The 21093-nt window shown below is 32.7% G+C and overlaps 1 protein-coding gene across 1 annotated transcript in view; it reads right to left on the bottom strand.

Annotated features, from left to right (window-relative positions):
• Positions 1-21093, bottom strand: part of LOC6034605 (elongation of very long chain fatty acids protein 6) — a 76652-nt gene that overhangs the window by 20557 nt on the left and 35002 nt on the right. The window contains 2 exon segments of the mRNA XM_038261936.1: positions 14491-14497; positions 18898-19022. Coding sequence (XP_038117864.1) covers positions 14491-14497; positions 18898-19022 — 132 coding nt within the window.

Below are 21093 nucleotides of genomic sequence, written 5' to 3'. Positions count from 1 at the left end.
GTAGATTTCATCGAAAAACACTAAAAAGTTTTAAATTCTTTTTCCGTTACTCGACTGTAAAATTTTGGAACATGTCATTTTATGGGAAATTTAATGTATTTTCGAATCTACATTGTCCCAGAAGGGTCATTTTTCATTTAGAACAAAATTTTTCATTTTAAAATTTCGTGTTTTCTAACTTTGCAGGGTTATTTTTAGAGTGTATCAATGTTCTACAAAGTTGTAGAGCAGACAAACAAAATTTTGATATATAGACATAAGGGGTTTGCTTATAAACATCACGAGTTATCGCGATTTTACGAAAAAAGTTTTGAAAAAGTTGGTCGTCATCGATCATGGCCGTTCATGGTCACCCGCGACAGACACGGACGACGAAACAAAGAGAAACGCAAAAGTAACTTTTTCAAAACTTTTTTTCGTAAAATCGCGATAACTTGTGATGTTTATAAGCAAACCCCTTATGTCTATATATCAAAATTTTTGTAATTGTCTGCTCTACAACTTTGTAGAACATTGTTACACTCTAAAAAATAACCCTGCAAAGTTAGAAAAAACACGAAATTTTAAAATGAAAAATTTTGTTCTAAATGAAAAAATGACCCTTCTGGGACAATGTAGATTCGAAAAATACATTAAATTTCCCATAAAATGACATGTTCCAAAATTTTTTACAGTCAAGTAACGGAAAATGGGAGAATTTTTAAAACTTTTTTAGTGTTTTTTTCGATGAAAATTACGTTTTTTCGGAATTCTGAGTACGCCATCAAATCGGGCGTCTAATTTTACATAAAAGTCCCTTTGACACCAAATTTCTATCTCATCACCGTTTCAGGCTGCAAATTATTGAAAAACACCTCTTTTTTCGCATGTTCAAAAATGGAAGGGGTCGTACCACCCCTCCGTCACGAGATATCAAAAAACGGACCTCGGATTCGTGATCAGGGACAAAAGTTACCCCTTAGGACAAAGTTTCACGCAAATCGAAGAGGGGTCGGGGCAACTTTTCCCGATTTCGTGTGAGTTGGTAGAGAATTACCCAAATTTGTTTTCAGGGCATTAAAATATACATTTTCATCTATCAATAAAATAAATATGAAGACATTTGGATATACCATTGCCGAGATATAGCTATTTTATGTTAGCAGTTTCAAAAAACGATATCTCAACACTGCGTTGACCAATTCGGCTCAAAATTTTGGTGAAGACTCACTAAACGGGTCCGAACCCAAAAAGTTTATTTTAAAAAAATTATAAATTTCAAAATCGGACTTTGTCATGCACACGGGATATGTCTTGAGAGTCCTCACTCCAAATTTCAGCCAATTTGGTCCATCCCATCTCGAGATATCGTGGCACCCGCAAATCAACTCGGTGTTTTGAGAAAAACGCTCACAAAGTTTGACGGTTCCCTTTCCCAACTTAAATCATGAAATATCTTTATGAAACTTTCAGGAGTGATTGGAAATCAAATCTTGAAAGGATTTAATAAATAACACAGCGTAACAAAAAATTTTTTTTTGTGATTAGCAGGACGATTCAAAAAACTCCCCGAGGGATCGGCTTCCTGAACACAATGCAACCTGGCCCATGTCTTAATTGTTACCCTAGCTCGAGATATTCAATGCAGAAGTTTTGCATATGAATCACCCCCGTCGAAAAATATATTTTTATTTTGTTTTCACTGTAACTTAAGTTCTATTAGGTCTTTTTAGATGCTTCTGGTGTCATTAGACGGTAAATTGTTAGAAAAACCCAAAATATGGTCCCATTGGTCGGTTCCCGTAACCGGTTCCGGTGGAAATCCGGATTATTGGCCAAAATTGTGCGAAATCTTCAAAATTTTGAAATTTGTTGCTCTTTATGCGAAAAAACATACTATTGCTTCAAACAATCAATACAAACTCAAAAAATGGTTTGTCCAAGCATATCCGAAGGTGTTTTATCGAAAATGTGGCCATTGAGAACCGGTTCTGGGCAATCCGGATCCGGAAACTAGAAAACATTTAAGCAGTTTTTTTTTTCAAAATTCCTATGTGCCAGACAATTTAGAAAAACAAATGTGGTGTTGAAGAATTTTTTGCTACTCTATACATTCAGAATCCCAAAATATGGCCAAGGGGCCAATTGGAACCTGTTCTGACTGTCCCGGATCCGGGAAACAGTGGTCACATGACATTTTTATTGAATTTATTAAAAAGTTGTTTTAGTTACCAGAATTTCAAAATTCCTTGAAAAAAAATCTGAATTTATTTATAGCCAGAATCAGAAATGTGGCCATCGGGAATCTGTTCTAAATGTTCCGGATCATGAAACCAGTGGACACTTGACAATTTTATTTAAAATTAAAAAAAAAATAAGTTTAATTTTTTTTAAATTAATCTAAATTTTATCAAAATTAGATTCAGACATGTAGCCAAATGGCCAACCGGACCCTGTTTATATATTCCGGATCAGGGAACCAGTGGACAAAATTCAAGATTCCTGGAAAACAAATCAGATCAGAAATTTGGCCGAGTGGCCAACCGAACCTGTTTTAAATGTTGTTTAAATATTGTCAAATATTTAGTTAAGAAATTTTCAGGATTCCTTAAAATGAATCTGAATTTATTTAAAATCAGATTTATTAATGTGGCAAATGGGAACTTGTTCTAAATTATCCGGATAAGGAAACCAGATGACACTTGACATTTTAATAAAATTTATTTAAAAAAATTACTGGATTTATAAGATTCCTGTTCTATTTTAAATTTATTTAAAATTTCTTTGACATTATAATTAAATTTTTTTTAAAACATAGTTACTGGATTTATAAGATTCCTGTAAAAAATAAGAATTTATTTAATATCAGATTCCGAAATGTTGCCAAATGGCTGATGGGAACCTGTTCTTAATAATCCGGATCAGGAAACCAGTGGACACTTGACGAAAAACGAAACTATTGGCACTACGCCCCCCGGGGCATGGCCTTCCTCTAACGTGGGATTTCTGCTCCAGCGCCTCTGACGAGACAGGAGAAACCGGGACCGACGTTTTACTTCACCATCCGATAGAAGCTCAGTGGATAAGGCGGGAATCGAACCCGCGTCTCATAGCATCATCGGGATCGGCAGCCGAAGCCACTACCCCTGCGCCACGAGACATTTTAATTAAATTTATTTAAAAAAAAAACATAGTCACCGGATTTATTAAATTTCTGGCAAAATTCTGAATTAATTAAAAATTGTTTTGACAATTTAATTTCATTTATTTTAAAAACATAGTAACTGGATTTATCAGATTCTTCGAAAAATCAGGGAACCTGTGGACAAAATTCAAGATTCCTGGAAAACAAATCAGATCAGAAATTTGGCCGAGTGGCCTACCGGAACCTGTTTTAAATAAAATAATGTCAAATATTTTAATTAAGAAATTTTCAGGATTCCTTAAAATGAATCTGAATTTATTTAAAATCAGATTTATAAATGTGGCTAATGGGAACCTGTTCTAAATAATCCGGATTAGGAAACCAGTTGACACTTGACATTTTAATTAAGTTTATTCAAAAAAAGAGATATCGAATTTATAAGATTCCTGTTTAAAAAAATCAGAGTTTATTTAAATTTATTTTTACATTTTCATTTAATTTATTTTAAAGACATAGTTACTGGATTTATAAGATTCCTGTAAAAATCTAAATTTATTTGAAATCATTTTGAAATTTTAATTAAATTAATTATAAAAATAATTACACGACTTAAAAAAGATTCCTGTAAAAAATAAGAATTTATTTAATACCAGATTACGAAATATTGCCAAATGGCTCATGGGAACCTGTTCTTAATAATCCGGATCAGGAAACCAGTGGACACTTGACATTTTAATTAAATTTATTTAAAAAAAAAACATAGTCACCGGATTTATAAAATTCCTGGCAAAATTCTGAATTAATTAAAAATTATTTTGACAGTTTAATTTCATTTATTTTAAAAACATAGTAACTGGATTTATCAGATTCTTCGAAAAATCAGAATTTATTTAAAATCATTTTAAAATTTTAATTAAATTTATTTTTAAAAATAGTTACTGGACTAAAAACATTCCTGGAAAAAAAAAGAATTTATTTAAAATCAGAATCTGAAGTGTGGCCAAATGGCCAAATGAACCTGTTCTAAATAATCCGGATCAGGAAACCACTGGACACTTGACATTTTAATTAAATTTATTTAAAAAAGTTATTGGAATTATAAGATTCCTGTTAAAAATACAGAATTTATTTAAAATTATTTTGTCATTTTTGTTAAATTTATTTAAAAACATAGTAACTGGATTTATAAGAGTCCCTGAAAAATTCTGACTTTACTTAAAATTATTTTGACAAATTAATCAAATTTATTTAAAAAAAAAACATAGTTACTGGATTTATAAGATTCTTCGAAAAATCTGAATTTATTTAAAATCATTTTGAAATTTTAATTAAATTTATTTCTAAAAATAGTTACTGGACTTAACAGATTCCTAGAAAAAATCAGAATTTATTTAAAATCAGAATCTGATGTATGGCCAGATGGCCAATTGGAACCTGTTCTAAATAATCCGGATCATGAAACCAGTTGACACTTGACACTTTAATTAAATTTATTTACAAAAAATACTGGATTTATAAGATTCCTGTTAAAAAAAACAGAATTTATTTAAAATTATTTTGACATTTTAGTTAAATTTATTCAAAAACATAGTTACTTGATTTATAAGAGTCTCTGAAAAATTCTGACTTTACTTAACATTATTTTGACAAATTAATCAAATTCATTTAAAAAACATAGGTACTGGATTTATAAGATTCTTCGAAAAATCTGAATTTATTTAAAATCAGAATCAGAAATGGGTCAAATGGCTAATGGGAACCTGTTCTAAATAATCCGGATCAGGAAACTAGTGGACACTTGACATTTTAATTTTATTTATTTATTTCCCCGAGGGTCCCGGAGCACCAAAACTTCTTAGCATGGTGGCTCCCAACGATAAATTGCCTAAACAAACAGGAACGTGAGCGGGGGATCCCCACGTTTCTTCCTCCCCTGTAGATTCAGAACTGTATTGCTGTTTGAACATTCGTGTTCAAACTCAATCCAATTCAACGAATCATTTTTGTGGTAAACTTTACGCAGTTAGCCTGGCCGTTTTAACGTTTGTGATGTTTCAAAGCAATTTATTGCATTGGGGAACTGCAACTGTTAATAATGACAAGAGGATGCTACGCGTTAATCAACCTAAGGCATTTTCCAGGATGCCCTCGAAAGACTGGCTGCGCTAGGGTTAGATTAGATTAGATTTGATTAAAAAATTTACTGGAATAATAAGATTCCTGTTAAAATAAAACAGATTTTATTTTAAATTATTTTGAAATTTTAATTGAAATTATTTAAATAAATAGTAACTGGACTTAACAGATTCCTGGAGAAAAACTGAATTTATTTAAAATCAGAATAAGAAATGTGACCAAATGGCCAATTGGAACCTGTTCTAAATAATCCGGATCATGAAACCAGTTGACACATGACATTTTAATTAAATTTATTAAAAAATACTGGATTTATAACATTCCTGTTGAAAAATAAGAATTTATTTAAAATTATTTTGACATTTTAGTTAAATTTATTTAAAAACATACTTAATTGCATGATTAGAGTCCCTGAAAAATTCTGACTTGACTTAAAATTATTTTGACAAATTAATCAAATTTATTTAAAAATAACTTAGTTACTGTATTTATAAGATTCTTCGAAAAATCTGAATTTATTTAAAATATTTTTGAAATTTTGATAAAATTTATTTAAATAAATAGTTACTGGACTTAACAGATTCCTTGAAAAAACTGAATTTATTTAAAATCAGAATCTGATGTGTGGCCAGATGGCCAATTGGAACCTGTTCTAAATAATCCGGATCATGAAACCAGTTGAAACATGACATTTTAATTAAATTTATTAAAAAAAATACTGGATTTATAAGATTCCTGCTAAAAAACAGAATTTATTTAAAATTGTTTTGACATTTTAGTTAAATTTATTTAAAAACATAGTTACTTGATTTATAAGAGTCCCTGAAAAATTCTGACTTTACCTAAAATTATTTTGACAAATTAATCAAATTTATTTAAAAAAAAACATAGTTACTGGATTTATAAGATTCTTCGAAAAATCTGAATTTATTTAAAATCATTTTGAAATTTTAATTACATTTATTTTTAAAAATAGTTACTGGACTCAACAGATTCCTGAAAAAAACGCAATTTATTCAAAATCAGAATCTTAAGTGTGGCCAAATGGCCAATGGTAACTTTGTCTAAATTATCCGGATCAGGAAACTAGATGACACTTGTCATTTAAATTAAATTTATTAAAAAAAAAAGTTACTGGATTTATGAGATTCCTGTTAAAAAATCAGAATTTATTTAAAATTATTTTGACATTATAATTAAATTTATTCAAAAAAAAAATATTTGACTTAATAAATTTCTGCAAAAAATCAGAATTTACTTTAAATCAGAATCAGAAATGTGGCCAAGTGGGAGCGGCCGTGGCTGACTGGTTACGGTGTTCGCTTTGTAAGCGAATGGTTCTGGGTTCGATCCCCATCTGCTCCTAACGAGAAAGTTAAGAACACATAAATTTGAAATGATGATTATGAACGAAAAATCAAAGTCGCTCGAGGCGGGGTTCGATCCTCCGTCCTTTGGATTGGTAAGCAAAAATGCTAACTACATGGCCAGAGCGACTGGAATTGGGAATTTACTGTTTCAGAGAGCGAGTTGTGGCGCTATAACCACGGCAAATAGTGTCCAGGGCATTCGTGGAAATACAATGTCCCATCCCAGAGGGTCCCGGAGTACCAAACCTTATTAGCATGGTGCTCCCAACGAAAACAACCAAAAATCTCGGAGCGTATGGTGGTGTGTCCTCACGCTTCTTCCTCCCCTGTCGATTCAGAATTGTGTTGTTGTTCGAACACTCTGTGCTCAAACTCAACCCAATTACGAATCATCTCTGCGATACGGCTTTACGCAGTAGGCCTGGCCGCTTTAACGCTTGTGATGTTTCAATGCATTCTAATGCAATGGCGCACTACAAATGTTAATAAATGACAAGAAGAGTGCTAGGCGTCATCTAACCTAAGGCACTCTCCAGGATCCCTTCGAAAGATTGGCTGCGCTAGGGTCTGATTAGATTAGATTAGATTAGATTAGAATCAGAAATGTGGCCAAGTGGCCAACCGGAACGTATTTTAAATGTTGTTAAAATGTTGTCGAATATATTAATTAGGATAATTTCAAAACTCAATCAAATGAATCTGAATTTATTTAAAATCAGATACTTTCTGATTCTTATTTTAAATAAATCAAGATTTTCTGCAGAATTTTTTTAAGTCGTGTAATTATTTTTAAAATAAATTTAATTAAAATTTCAAAATGATTTCAAATAAATTTAGATTTTTACAGGAATCTTATAAATTCGATATTTATTTTTTTAAATAAACTTAATTAAAATGTCAAGTGTCAACTGGTTTCCTAATCCGGATTATTTAGAACAGGTTCCCATTGGCCACATTTATAAATCTGATTTTAAACAAATTCAGATTCATTTTAAGGAATCCTGAAAATTTCTTAATTAAAATATTTGACAATATTTTAACAACATTTAAAACAGGTTCCGGTAGGCCACACGGCCAAATTTCTGATCTGATTTGTTTTCCAGGAATCTTGAATTTTGTCCACTGGTTCCCTGATCCGGAATATATAAACAGGGTCCGGTTGGCCATTTGGCTACATGTCTGAATCTTATTTTGATGAAATTTAGATTAATTTAAAAAAAATTAAACTTATTTTTTTTTATTTCTAAATAAAATTGTCAAGTGTCCACTGGTTTCATGATCCGGAACATTTAGAATAGATTCCCGATGGCCACATTTCTGATTCTGGCTATAAATAAATTCAGATTTTTTTCAAGGAATTTTGAAATTCTGGTAACTAAAACAACTTTATAATACATTCAAAAAAAATGTCATGTGACCACTGTTTCCCGGATCCAAGACACTTAGAACAGGTTCCCATTGGCCCCTTGACCACACATCAGATTCTGTTTTTAAATAAATTCTGATTTTTTCCAGGATTCTGTTAAGTCCAGTAACTATTTTTAGAAATAAATTTAATTAAAATTTCAAGATGATTTTCAATAAATTCTGATTTTTCGAAGAATCTTATAAATCCAGTAGCTATGTTTTTTTTTAAATAAATTTGATTAATTTGTCAAAATAATTTTAAGTAAAGTCAGAATTTTTCAGGGACTCTTATAAATCAAGTAACTATGTTTTTAAATAAATTTAACTAAAATGTCATAATAATTTAAAATAAATTCTGATTTTTTAACAGGAATCTTATAAATCCAGTATTTTTTTAAAATAAATTTTAGAAAAAGGTCAAGTGTCAACTGGTTTCATGATCCGGATTATTCAGAACAGGTTCCAATTGGCCAACTGGCCACACATCAGATATTGATTTTAAATAAATTCGGATTTTTTCTAGGAATCTGTTAAGTCCAGTAACTATTTTTAAAAAATAAATTTAATTAAAATTTCAAAATAATTTAAAATAAAAAAAGAAATCTTATCAATCCAGTAACCATTTTTTTTTAAATCAATTTGATTAATTTGTCAAAATAATTTTAAGTCAAGTCAGAATTTTTCAGGGACTCTTATAAATCCAGTTACTATGTTTTTAGATAAATTTAACAAAAATGTCAAAATAATTTTAAAAAAATTCTGTATTTTTAACAGGAATCTTATAAATCCAGTATTTTTTTTTTAAATAAATTTCATAAAAATGTCAAGTGTCAACTGGTTTCATGATCCAGATTATTTAGAACAGGTTCCAATTGGCCATTTGACCCATTTCTGATTCTGATTTTGAATAAATTTAATTAAATTCTGATTCTGATTTTAAATAAATTCAGATTTTTCGAAGAATCTTATAAATCCAATAACTATGTTTTTTAAATAAATTTGATTAATTTGTCAAAATAATTTTAAGTAAAGTCAGAATATTCAGGGACTCTTATAAATCAAGTAACTATGTTTTTAAATAAATTTAACTAAAATGTCTAAATAATTTTAAATAAATTCTTAATTTTTAACAGGAATCTTATAAATCCAGTAATTTTTTTAAAATAAATTTATTTAAAATGTCAAGTGTCAACTGGTTTTATGATCCGGATTATTTAGAACAGGTTCCAATTGGCCATTTGGCCACATTTCTGATTTTAAATAAATTCAGATTTTTTCCAGGAATCTGTAAAGTCCAGCTACTATTTTTTAAAATAAATTTAATTAAAATTTCAAAATAATTTTAAACTCTTTTTTTTAACAGGAATCTTATTATTCCGGTAACTTTTAAATAAATTTAATTAAAATGTCAAGTGTCCAGTGGTTTCCTGATCCGGATTATTTAGAACAGGTTCATTTGGCCATTTGGCCACACGTCAGATTCTGATTTTAAATAAATTCTGATTTTTTTCCAGGAATCTGTTAAATCCAGTAACTATTTTTAAAAATAAATTTAATTAAAATTTTAAAATGATTTTAAATAAATTCTGATTTTTCGAAGAATCTGATAAATCCAGTTACTATGTTTTTAAAATAAATGAAATTAAACTGTCAAAATAATTTTTAATTAATTCAGAATTTTGCCAGGAATTTTATAAATCCGGTGACTATGTTTTTTTTTTTAAATAAATTTAATTAAAATGTCAAGTGTCCACTGGTTTCCTGATCCGGATTATTAAGAACAGGTTCCCATGAGCCATTTGGCAATATTTCGTAATGTGGTATTAAATAAATTCTTATTTTTTACAGGAATCTTTTTTAAGTCGTGTAATTATTTTTATAATTAATTTAATTAAAATTTCAAAATGATTTCAAATAAATTTAGATTTTTACAGGAATCTTATAAATCCAGTAACTATGTCTTTAAAATAAATTAAATGAAAATGTAAAAATAAATTTAAATAAACTCTGATTTTTTAAACAGGAATCTTATAAATTCGATATCTCTTTTTTTGAATAAACTTAATTAAAATGTCAAGTGTCAACTGGTTTCCTAATCCGGATTATTTAGAACAGGTTCCCATTAGCCACATTTATAAATCTGATTTTAAATAAATTCAGATTCATTTTAAGGAATCCTGAAAATTTCTTAATTAAAATATTTGACATTATTTTATTTAAAACAGGTTCCGGTAGGCCACTCGGCCAAATTTCTGATCTGATTTGTTTTCCAGGAATCTTGAATTTTGTCCACAGGTTACCTGATTTTTCGAAGAATCTGATAAATCCAGTTACTATGTTTTTAAAATAAATGAAATTAAATTGTCAAAACAATTTTTAATTAATTCAGAATTTTGCCAGAAATTTAATAAATCCGGTGACTATGTTTTTTTTTTAAATAAATTTAATTAAAATGTCAAGTGTCCACTGGTTTCCTGATCCGGATTATTAAGAACAGGTTCCCATCAGCCATTTGGCAACATTTCGGAATCTGATATTAAATAAATTCTTATTTTTTACAGGAATCTTATAAATCCAGTAACTATGTTTTAAAACAAATTTAATTATAATGTCAAAGAAATTTTAAATAAATTTAAAATAGAACAGGAATCTTATAAATCCAGTAATTTTTTTAAATAAATTTTATTAAAATGTCAAGTGTCATCTGGTTTCCTTATCCGGATAATTTAGAACAAGTTCCCATTTGCCACATTAATAAATCTGATTTTAAATAAATTCAGATTCATTTTAAGGAATCCTGAAAATTTCTTAACTAAATATTTGACAATATTTAAACAACATTTAAAACAGGTTCCGGTTGGCCACTCGGCCAAATTTCTGATCTGATTTGTTTTCCAGGAATCTTGAATTTTGTCCACTGGTTCCCTGATCCGGAATATATAAACAGGGTCCGGTTGGCCATTTGGCTACATGTCTGAATCTAATTTTGATAAAATTTAGATTAATTTAAAAAAAAATTAAACTTATTTTTTTTTTAATTTTAAATAAAATTGTCAAGTGTCCACTGGTTTCATGATCCGGAACATTTAGAACAGATTCCCGATGGCCACATTTCTGATTCTGGCTATAAATAAATTCAGATTTTTTTTCAAGGAATTTTGAAATTCTGGTAACTAAAACAACTTTTTAATAAATTCAATAAAAATGTCATGTGACCACTGTTTCCCGGATCCGGGACAGTCAGAACAGGTTCCAATTGGCCCCTTGGCCATATTTTGGGATTCTGAATGTATAGAGTAGCAAAAAATTCTTCAACACCACATTTGTTTTTCTAAATTGTCTGGCACATAGGAATTTTGAAAAAAAAACTGCTTAAATGTTTTCTAGTTTCCGGATCCGGATTGCCCAGAACCGGTTCTCAATGGCCACATTTTCGATAAAACACCTTCGGATATGCTTGGACAAACCATTTTTGAGTTTGTATTGATTGTTTGAAGCAATAGTATGTTTTTTCGCATAAAGAGCAACAAATTTCAAAATTTTGAAGATTTCGCACAATTTTGGCCAATAATCCGGATTTCCACCGGAACCGGTTACGGGAACCGACCAATGGGACCATATTTTGGGTTTTTCTAACAATTTACCGTCTAATGACACCAGAAGCATCTAAAAAGACCTAATAGAACTTAAGTTACAGTGAAAACAAAATAAAAAATATTTTTTCGACGGGGGGTGATTCATATGCAAAACTTCTGCATTGAATATCTCGAGCTAGGGTAACAATTAAGACATGGGCCAGGTTGCATTGTGTTCAGGAAGCCGATCCCTCGGGGAGTTTTTTGAATCGTCCTGCTAATCACAAAAACAAATTTTTTGTTACGCTGTGTAATCGGAAATATGAATTTTAGAGATTTTTTACATGTATGTAACCCCTTGAAACACAGACAAATTTAAATCTGAAGTGTTTTAAGAAACGCAGAATGTCAGCCCGAATTTTTAAATGACAATTATCGCAAATTTCATAAACTCCTATGAAAAAAACTGATTCGAAAAAAGATGTTCATGGACATTTTGTGGCCTACCCCTAGTACACGTTATCAAAATTTTTAATCTAGAAACAAGTTTTATCGGAATGTAATTTTTGGAATTAAAAGAATGTCATTTATAAACGAAAAATGTGCCAATTTACTTTTTTGAACTTTTGATAGACTGGTTGCTGAGCCTTTAAAAGAATCTATTTTTAAGAAATTTAAATTCTTACATGTAAAAAAATAGTAGTTTATGCAACAAGTTGCAAAAAGAGGATTTTTTCAGCACGAGTCGTACATTTATCCAACGAGGTTCACCGAGTTGGATAAATACGAAGAGTGCTTAAAAAATCAAGTTTTGCAACGAGTTCCATACAACATTTTTTGCAATTTCGAAAAACACCCATTGAGTGAAATTTTAAGTCGAATTTTCATGTATTTTGTCAATAAATCGTTTAAATCAAAAAAATGTTGAAAAGTGTTACTTTTCGAAACAAGTGCTGAAAAGTTCAACTTTTCAGCACCCATTTCAGTGCTGAAAAGTAGAACTTTTCAGCATTTATTTTGAAAAGTGTTGCTATTCGATTCTGTTATTTTTGGTACAGAAAAGTAGGCTTTTTCGTCGTTCAAGAATGACAGGAAAAGTAAGTAGTTTCACGACGGAATTGCAAAAAGTTAAATTTCGGCATTATTTTTGCATTGTACCCGAACTTTAAAATTTTATTTATTGTCAGGGAATGCACCAAAATTAAATTTTGTCGGTTGGAACATGTTCAGGGAGCCTAAATCTATCATACCATGAAGAAACTGAAGCATTTACTGACAACAACTTCACAAATGTCGATTTGTGTTTTACTGTACTTTAGTCAAAGAGGCACGACATTTAAATTTTTCCGTTAGACTGTGCTATCCGTTCCCGTTTTTACCCCCAAAATATCTAAGTGCCACCATGTTCCCACACTTATCGTGTCAATACTGAATGTTTAGGGTACGTCCCAAAACTCTCAACTCAAACCCACTTACTCGCGCACACACCATTTTTGCGACGTAACCCAGAAAAAGGCCATCCGGTTTAGCCGGATCGATTATTTAAGTTTTTGATGAAACAGCAAACAAAACAAAACAAAATAAACCCCGTGGTGGTGGTCTCTCCCTCTCTCTCTCTCTTTCTCGGTTACTTCTCTCTGAGACCGAACCGCCGAACTTATGTAATATTTTCTTTAAACGGGTAATTCTCCGCCAACTCACACAGCAGTTCGACATCGATTTGCGTGAAACTTTGTCCTAAGGTATCTTTGTCTCGATCACGAATCCGGAGGGCTGATCCGTGATTTTGAGGGTACGATTCCTCATTTCAGAGTCAGCGGGATTCGCCCGATGGCGTACTTCATTCCGAAAAACGTATCATCGAAAAACACTAAGTTTTAAATTCTCCATTTTCCGTTACTGACTGTAAATAAAGAACATGTTTTATGAAATTTAATCATTTTTCGAATCTACATTGTCCCAGAAGGGTCATTTCATTTTTCATTTAACGTTTCATTTTTAATTGCAGGGTTATTTTTTAGAGTGTAACAATGTTGTACAAAGTTGTAGAGCAGACAATTACAAAATTTTGATATATAGACATAAGGGTTTGCTTATAAACATCACGAGTTATCGCGATTTTACGAAAAAAAGTTTTGAAAAAGTTGGTCGTCATCGATCATGGCCGTTCATGGTCACCCGCGACAGACACGGACGACGAAACAAAGAGAAACGCAAAAAGTAACTTTTTAAAAACTTTTTTTCGTAAAATCGCGATAACTCGTGATGTTTATAAGCAAACCCCTTATGTCTATATATCAAAATTTTTGTAATTGTCTGCTCTACAACTTTGTAGAACATTGTTACACTCTAAAAAATAACCCTGCAAAGTTAGAAAAACACGAAATTTAAAAATGAAAAATTTTGTTCTAAATGAAAAATGACCTTCTGGGACAATGTAGATTCGAAAAGTACATTAAATTTCCCATAAAATGACATGTTCCAAAATTTTTTACAGTCGAGTAACGGAAAATGGGAGAATTTTTAAAACTTTTTTAGTGTTTTTTTCGATGAAAAATACGTTTTTTCTTAATTCTGAGTACGCCATCAAATCGGGCGTCTAATTTTACATAAAAGTCCCTTTGACACCAAATTTCTATCTCATCACCGTTTCAGGCTGCAAATTATTGAAAACACCTCTTTTTTCGCATGTTCAAAAATTGAAGGGGTCGTACCGCCCCTCCGTCACGAGATATCAAAAAACGGACCTCGGATTCGTGATCAGGGACAAAAGTTACCCCTTAGGACAAAGTTTCACGCAAATCGAAGAGGGGTCGGGGCAACTTTTCCCGATTTCGTGTGAGTTGGTAGAGAATTACCCAAACTTGTTTTTGGGCACTTGGGGACTGGGTCTGGGCCACCACAATCCTTGACAGGGGGATGAATTGGGGTGGGAATTAGCAGCGGAGTGTAGCATATACGGCGTAAGTGGAATGATCTCTCGGTGTTGTGGTCCTTAATAACAAAAAAAAAACTCCTGAATGATAATTATAACTTGGTTTTAATCACATAACAATATTTAAACCTTTTAAAGGCTAAATGTTATTTGTTATTCAAAAAAATACTATCCATCGAAGAGTTATTTTAAAATTACAGTTAATTTATGTGACTTAAGTTGAGGGGGACGATTGCGTCAATACAGTACACACCATGCAACGACATGCTGGATTGGAATTTCTCATCATAACCGCAAGGAGAGACACTGGAGAAGGAAAGTTTACTCGCAGTGAAGTAAAATCGAAAGTTTTGTTGATTTGCCCAACTCGGGGCAATCTGTTATGAGTGTACAGTACAACAGATGAGTAAAGAGCGTTGAAAATTATCGCACCTTTGCAAGATGTTCGTCCTTCAGGGGCTGCCGATATTGAGGCCAGCGGGGGGAGGGACAGTGCAAAATCAACGCATGACCTTTGAGGAGAATTGTGATTTTTTGTTGTCACTTTCCCGGAGCTGGCAACACGCGGTTATAATGGCTTTGTTGATGTCAAACTTGTTTTTTTTTTCGCAGGCAGCAAAATAATAGTTGTTTTGCCTTCCTCACCTCACTGAGGCAAGGCTATAAAATCACTCGAAAAATGAACTTCTTAAATACAACTCCTAGATATACCTTCACGTATACCTATCGACTCAGAATCAAATTCTGAACAAATGTCTGTGGGGATGTGTGTAGACATGATTTTTTTCCACACGATTATCTCAGAACTGGCTGAACCGATTTTGGCCGGATCCGCCTTATTCTGTTCGTTTTGGGGTCCCCTAAGACCCTATTAAATTTTATTCTGTTTAATGAAGTACTTTTAAAGTTATGCCAAGAAAAAGTTTTTTTGTAGCTACAAAAAAGGATGATTTTTGCATAACCTCAAAGGCCGGATCTTTTTGCTTACGCGCGAGAGTCGCGCAGCATGCGTAGGAATTTTGGTTTGACCATGCGGGGGATTGGCAGCCACACCCCCTTGCATGCGTATCGCCCGGTTACCACATTGCTTAAGCAGTGTCTGCGTCTCTTCTGGAAAAAATCTGTATTAATTATGTTGCTGCATCATTTTGTCTCGACAAAGATTTACACGAACTTTTTTCTGAAATATATAACTCATGGGACTTTTCTCCTTTATTTTGGAGAGTTGGTGAAAAAAAGAATTGAAAATTGCTGTTCAAGTAAAACCAATAATTATAAAAAATAAATGAAAAAAATAAAAATAAAAACTCTTAAATTAATTTGTAAATACAACCTAAAATACAACATGAATGCGAGGAAGGCACCAACCACCTTAAGGTGGATTAAGTAACGTTTTTTTGTTGAATGATACACTTGATGGACAATCTGTAGAACTGGGTATCCTTGAGGTCTTCTTCCTTGAGTTTTTTTAATAATTAGTTGCAAACTTATATTTGTACACAACAAACGTAAATCTAAGCTTCAAGACAAGCTACAAATATAACATTTACTATCATTTGTGTAATTTTATCCTACACCTTCTGAATAAATTTGGCAATAAAAAAAATCTGTGCATTTGTTGTTTGTTGTGCAAAATAATGATTTTAGCTAAAAAATCGACACTAACAAAAGTCAAGTGGATTTCGTTCGTTAATTTTTGATAATTGCCAGAGTGAAACCACGGTGACGACACGTTTATGTAAATGAAATAATACAAGCGCACCGTCGACCATTTGAAATTAGCGTAGCAAATCCAAGCTTGCCGCTATCGATTCATTTATCAGTTTGTTTTTTTTCAATAAATAAAATGGTGCAAAAAGAAATTTTTAATATTTTAAATTTTTTGTGTAATGTGCTAAAAAGAATGCCACTCAAATTCCATTTTCGAATTCTCGATTTTCAACATCATCAACAATAAAAAAGATCCAGAAATTCTTCGACGGCGTGCCTTCCGATCATCGATGATGTTGGGGACAAAGAAAAACTTTTCTAAATTTTGGCATTTTCAAACTATTTAAACATTACCACTATTTCAATGAAATATCGACGTTTTTGAAACAAAACATGTTACTGATTTCAAAATAACCTTCAAATAAAAATGTTAATACCAGATGAAATTTAAAAAATTAAATTCAAGACAAATTTTAGAAATTGAAATTTCAAAAATTTAATTATCAAAAACCAACTGTTAAAGAGAAAACTTGAACAATCATTGCCAATTAAGAGCCACATCAAGTAAGTTATTTAAAAATACATGAAAATTTTAAGACTCAAGGAGTTTAGAAAACAAATTAAACAAATTTCAAATTTTTGGACAGTTTGCCTGGATTTCTTGAGTTTGCAAAGATTTTTAGTTTTGTTTTTGCGAGTTTGCCGCAAACAAGTTAGCGAGTTTGGCAAACTGTCAAACACGAAACAGTGCGAGTTTGTTTGTTTGTTTGCGGTAGTGTAATAGTTCTTTGCAGTAGTCATTTGACCTCTATCTTTTTTCTTAAAAATCTCATAACTTTTGGTAGAATTGACCAATTTGGATGCTTCCGGTTGCAAAAGATCTAGATTTGTCTATATTTTGAACTGTCAGATGGGGAACAAATATGGTCCACTTTTACCGGAGATATTCCGGATTCCGTTGGGGTACCTTGACCCTCCTATTTGGGGTTCGGGTCAATATAACAATAACTTTTTCACAGAACAATGTCGGAAATGATGCAAAACTGCAACGCATCATCCTAATACATCATCCTGGATAGATATATGACATGGTCGAGACCTTCGGGCACCGGAACAGGTTCCAACCGGAATCGGTTAGCTGAGCTGATGTAGATTGGTCCCCAACTGGAACCGGCTCCGGTGCCCCGTAGGACTTAACCATGTTAATTATTTTTGCAGGATGATGCCTTGAAGTTTTGCATCATTTCCGACATTGTTCTGTGAAAAAGTTATTGTTTATATTGACCCGAAATAGGAGGGTCGAGGTACCCCAACGGAATCCGGAATGTCTCCGGTAAAAGTGGACCATATTTGTTCCCCATCTGACAGTTCAAATATAGACAAATCTGGACCTTTTGCAACCGGATTGGTCCAAATTGGTCAATTCTTCCAAAAGTTATGAGATTTTAAGAAAAAAAAATAGGGGTCAAATGACTACCCGAGCGTTTGAGTGTTAATATTGCCAAGCATAAAGTTTTTGTACCTCGATTATGACTGGGAAATTAAAAGGAAGTGCTAAACATTTAAAATACCTAACATAATAATTTAATTTTTAACAAACAATGCTTTAAACATGATTTCAGTTATTATTGTTTAAAAAATACAAACTATCTAAGAATCGTGTAAAAATATGTTTTTGTTTAATATAAATAACGTTTTCTATAAATTTCGAGGACTTTGATAATGACAATCTGGTTTGATAAAAATGTATTCATTAACTCTCATTTTATGAATTATTTTGTAAAAAAAAATCTTTAATCATTTTTATAAAAGCCAAAATGATAATTCTGTCTGCTTTTTTTTGCGATATAGGGGTATAGCATTTTTGCCCGTCACCGACAATTATCTATATTACCGACGGCTGTTGACTTGTTATTTAAAAAAAACCTTGCAGAACGAGGATTGAACCATCAACTTCTTGGTCGTTGATCCGACACGCTACCACCGCGCCATGGTGCGCTTGAAAAAATGAGTAGGTGCAGATCGCTAACATGTTTACACAAGGGCCATATTTATATACGGGCTAATCTGTTATAAAAGGTAACATTTTTTGTAGCGAATCGGTTGTGACAGATTTTGATATATTTTCTTCCTGTGGGTGTAGTTAGTTAATGTCATGGAAGTGTCTCTAAAAACGAGGAAATTCACTGAGCAAAGAATGAAATGAAAGGGTTGAGTACCACCTGAGTGTGTTATCATTTGGCGCCTTCAAGCAGAAATGAATCACAATTGAAGTGACCTAAATATATACTTTAGGTGCCACCACTTCAATTTGTCACCTTCGATAATTCACTTTTTCACCTGTGAATGTGGTCACTGCGTGATTCACACGCCAAGTCCACTCACAACGTCCGCATTTCCGTTCCGGCCTTGCAGGTGTGCTTTTAATTTCAAGATAAGCCCCGTGAGACGTAATATGATAAGGCGTCGGCTTAAGTATGAATTCGTTTACATTTTTTTACAACTCAGCGCCGATAGATTTAGGGAACTACCCAATTTGATGGGGCTAATCAGCCAAAACAGATAAGTCGGAAAACCGTAGATCCAGTTGAACTTGCTGATAAGACGTTCAAATGTGAGGAGATTGCGATCGGTACTTACCTCACACGGAATGGAAGAGGCCGTAATGCCTTAGTACGTGCACTAGTTCTGGCGCTGTCCGGAAGGCACCCATTATGCTGAACATTGCTAGAAGTGATATCGCTAGTAGTCCCCGTAGCTCGAATCTGCAAAAAAAAAAGAAGGAAAATTGGTAACATTAGAACAACATTGTACATCACGAGATCGATAACGGGAAATGGTGTCACGTGGTCATTAAAAAAAGGACATGAAGGACACAGCGAGCAAGCCCGTCAATTTGCTCACAACTGCTACCCTCCACCCATGTAGTGCCTAATGACTACGCCTAGAGAACAGTAGTCAGTTATTAAGGGTGCCCTAAGGGTAGTTAGAACGGCGCCACACACCGCAAAGGAGTCTGCAAGTCTACCGCCGCGGCGAAAAAGGGGGGTTGCACATAACGAGTTATGTGCCGCAAGCACACAGACACACGCGACAACTTGTTGTCACGATGACGACACAACGACGACGACGTGTGGATTCTTAAAACTAGCAGCATGCAACGGTGTTTTAGCATGTGGAAATAGAGCCAGAGCAAAAGGTGGTTGGACGCCAATCGGCACCGAGCGCGCGTGCTGGCGAACCGTCTTGGTGGTTGTTGTATCTGGGTGAGAGGTCAACGAACTTCAATCGCGTAACACGGTGGACAGGTGCCAGGTTAGAAGTTATGATTGAGTGATGTAGCAAAATAGGATTATTATCATTATGTTACAGAATTTGGTGCGTAAATTGAGTTCTCGACCCTTTAGCAACCTAAGTCAATACATTAAGGCTACCAACTCCGGAAGCCTATCCGATTTCCCTTCGTTGTTTATTATGACAGCAAAAAAAATGAGAGATTATTAAGTAAAATTATGGAATTCAATTAATGTATTCACTGTAATAAACTTGTACTTCGATATCAGATCGCTTTTAAATTCCATACTTTCAAAACGATCCTACCCTATCGCGATTGATTGATTACTCGGCTCTTTAATGTATCTTCAAAATTTTGTTGAACTCATTGAACGAAATTGACTGTTTTCCTTTCACACAAAATATCGCTTTGAGTGAAAAATTATTTTTTTACAGAGGCAAACCTGGAAAATTACCCGAATCGCTTTTGAAGTCAAACCGCCTTAGAAATGGGTGTGCCAATAATATCAATCACTGAGATCGTAGCTGTCGTGCTAATCTGTCGCACGTGCATCTTGGGCAATATTGAGTAAAGAACGCCATTTTGTGCAGCTCTCAATGCCTCACCTTTTGATCTTCACAGATTCCCAACATTTTCTTTCAATCCTGAGATATATATTCAGTAAAAACCGAAAAAACTCAGTGCATTTTTGTCACTTTTCATATGAAACAAGTTTCAATCTTGTCGTGCTGTCTTGACACACTCTAAAAATTGATGTAAGTGGCTTTCTTCGCTTTTTGGCTTATAAATTTTGCATATTTTTTATTTGAAAGAAGCCAATTGTTCTTATTTATTTAGCGTTTATTTTTTCATTTAATTTATTTTGTTGTTTAAGCAAAGTTCTGTGGAAAGAGTGAAGCTTTTTTAATCTAAATTAATAGTTGTGTATATTTAAAAGCCCTTTCTATAACATCGTTGATCGGAAGGCACGGCGTTGTGTTATTTGTGTATTCATTTTTCAAATAATGTGTAAAACTTGCACGGTTAAAAAGCCATTACAGTCGACTCTCTGGCTGTCGATCTTCTCGATATCAATATTGCTCCTGCTGTCAATAAAATTTTCAGTCCCTTCAAGAAGCTTGCTTGGATTTTTCGTTCTATAATTTGATAACTCCCGTTCTCGACGGTCCCTTCAATATCGACAACGAGAGAGTCCACTGTATATAAATCGTTGAACGAAACACACACTCACTTTTTAGGATTGTCGAGTTTATAGTGGAGCAAAATTTCCATCTATTAGATATTGAAATAACCTTCTCATAGCATCATAGCTCGGTAGGCTCGCTGACAGGTCTATTGTGAAAGTCCTCCCCATAGCATCGTAGCTCGGGAGGCATCGAGATATTAAAAAAACTGTATTTTGTGAAAACCAGAGAATTTTAGACTAAACATTATCACAAAAAGTGTATTTCTTTTTAAATACCCAAATTTAATAATTTGTGTTGTTTGATACCCATATTGCAAATTATGATCATCTGACTATCTGCAAAAATACGGTATTT

The sequence above is a fragment of the Culex quinquefasciatus genome, chromosome 3 (assembly GCF_015732765.1).
Source record: "Culex quinquefasciatus strain JHB chromosome 3, VPISU_Cqui_1.0_pri_paternal, whole genome shotgun sequence".
Taxonomy (NCBI): Eukaryota; Metazoa; Arthropoda; class Insecta; order Diptera; family Culicidae; genus Culex; species Culex quinquefasciatus.
The sequence above is the reverse complement of the archived record's forward strand: the minus strand, read 5'-3'. Positions and strand labels throughout refer to the sequence as shown.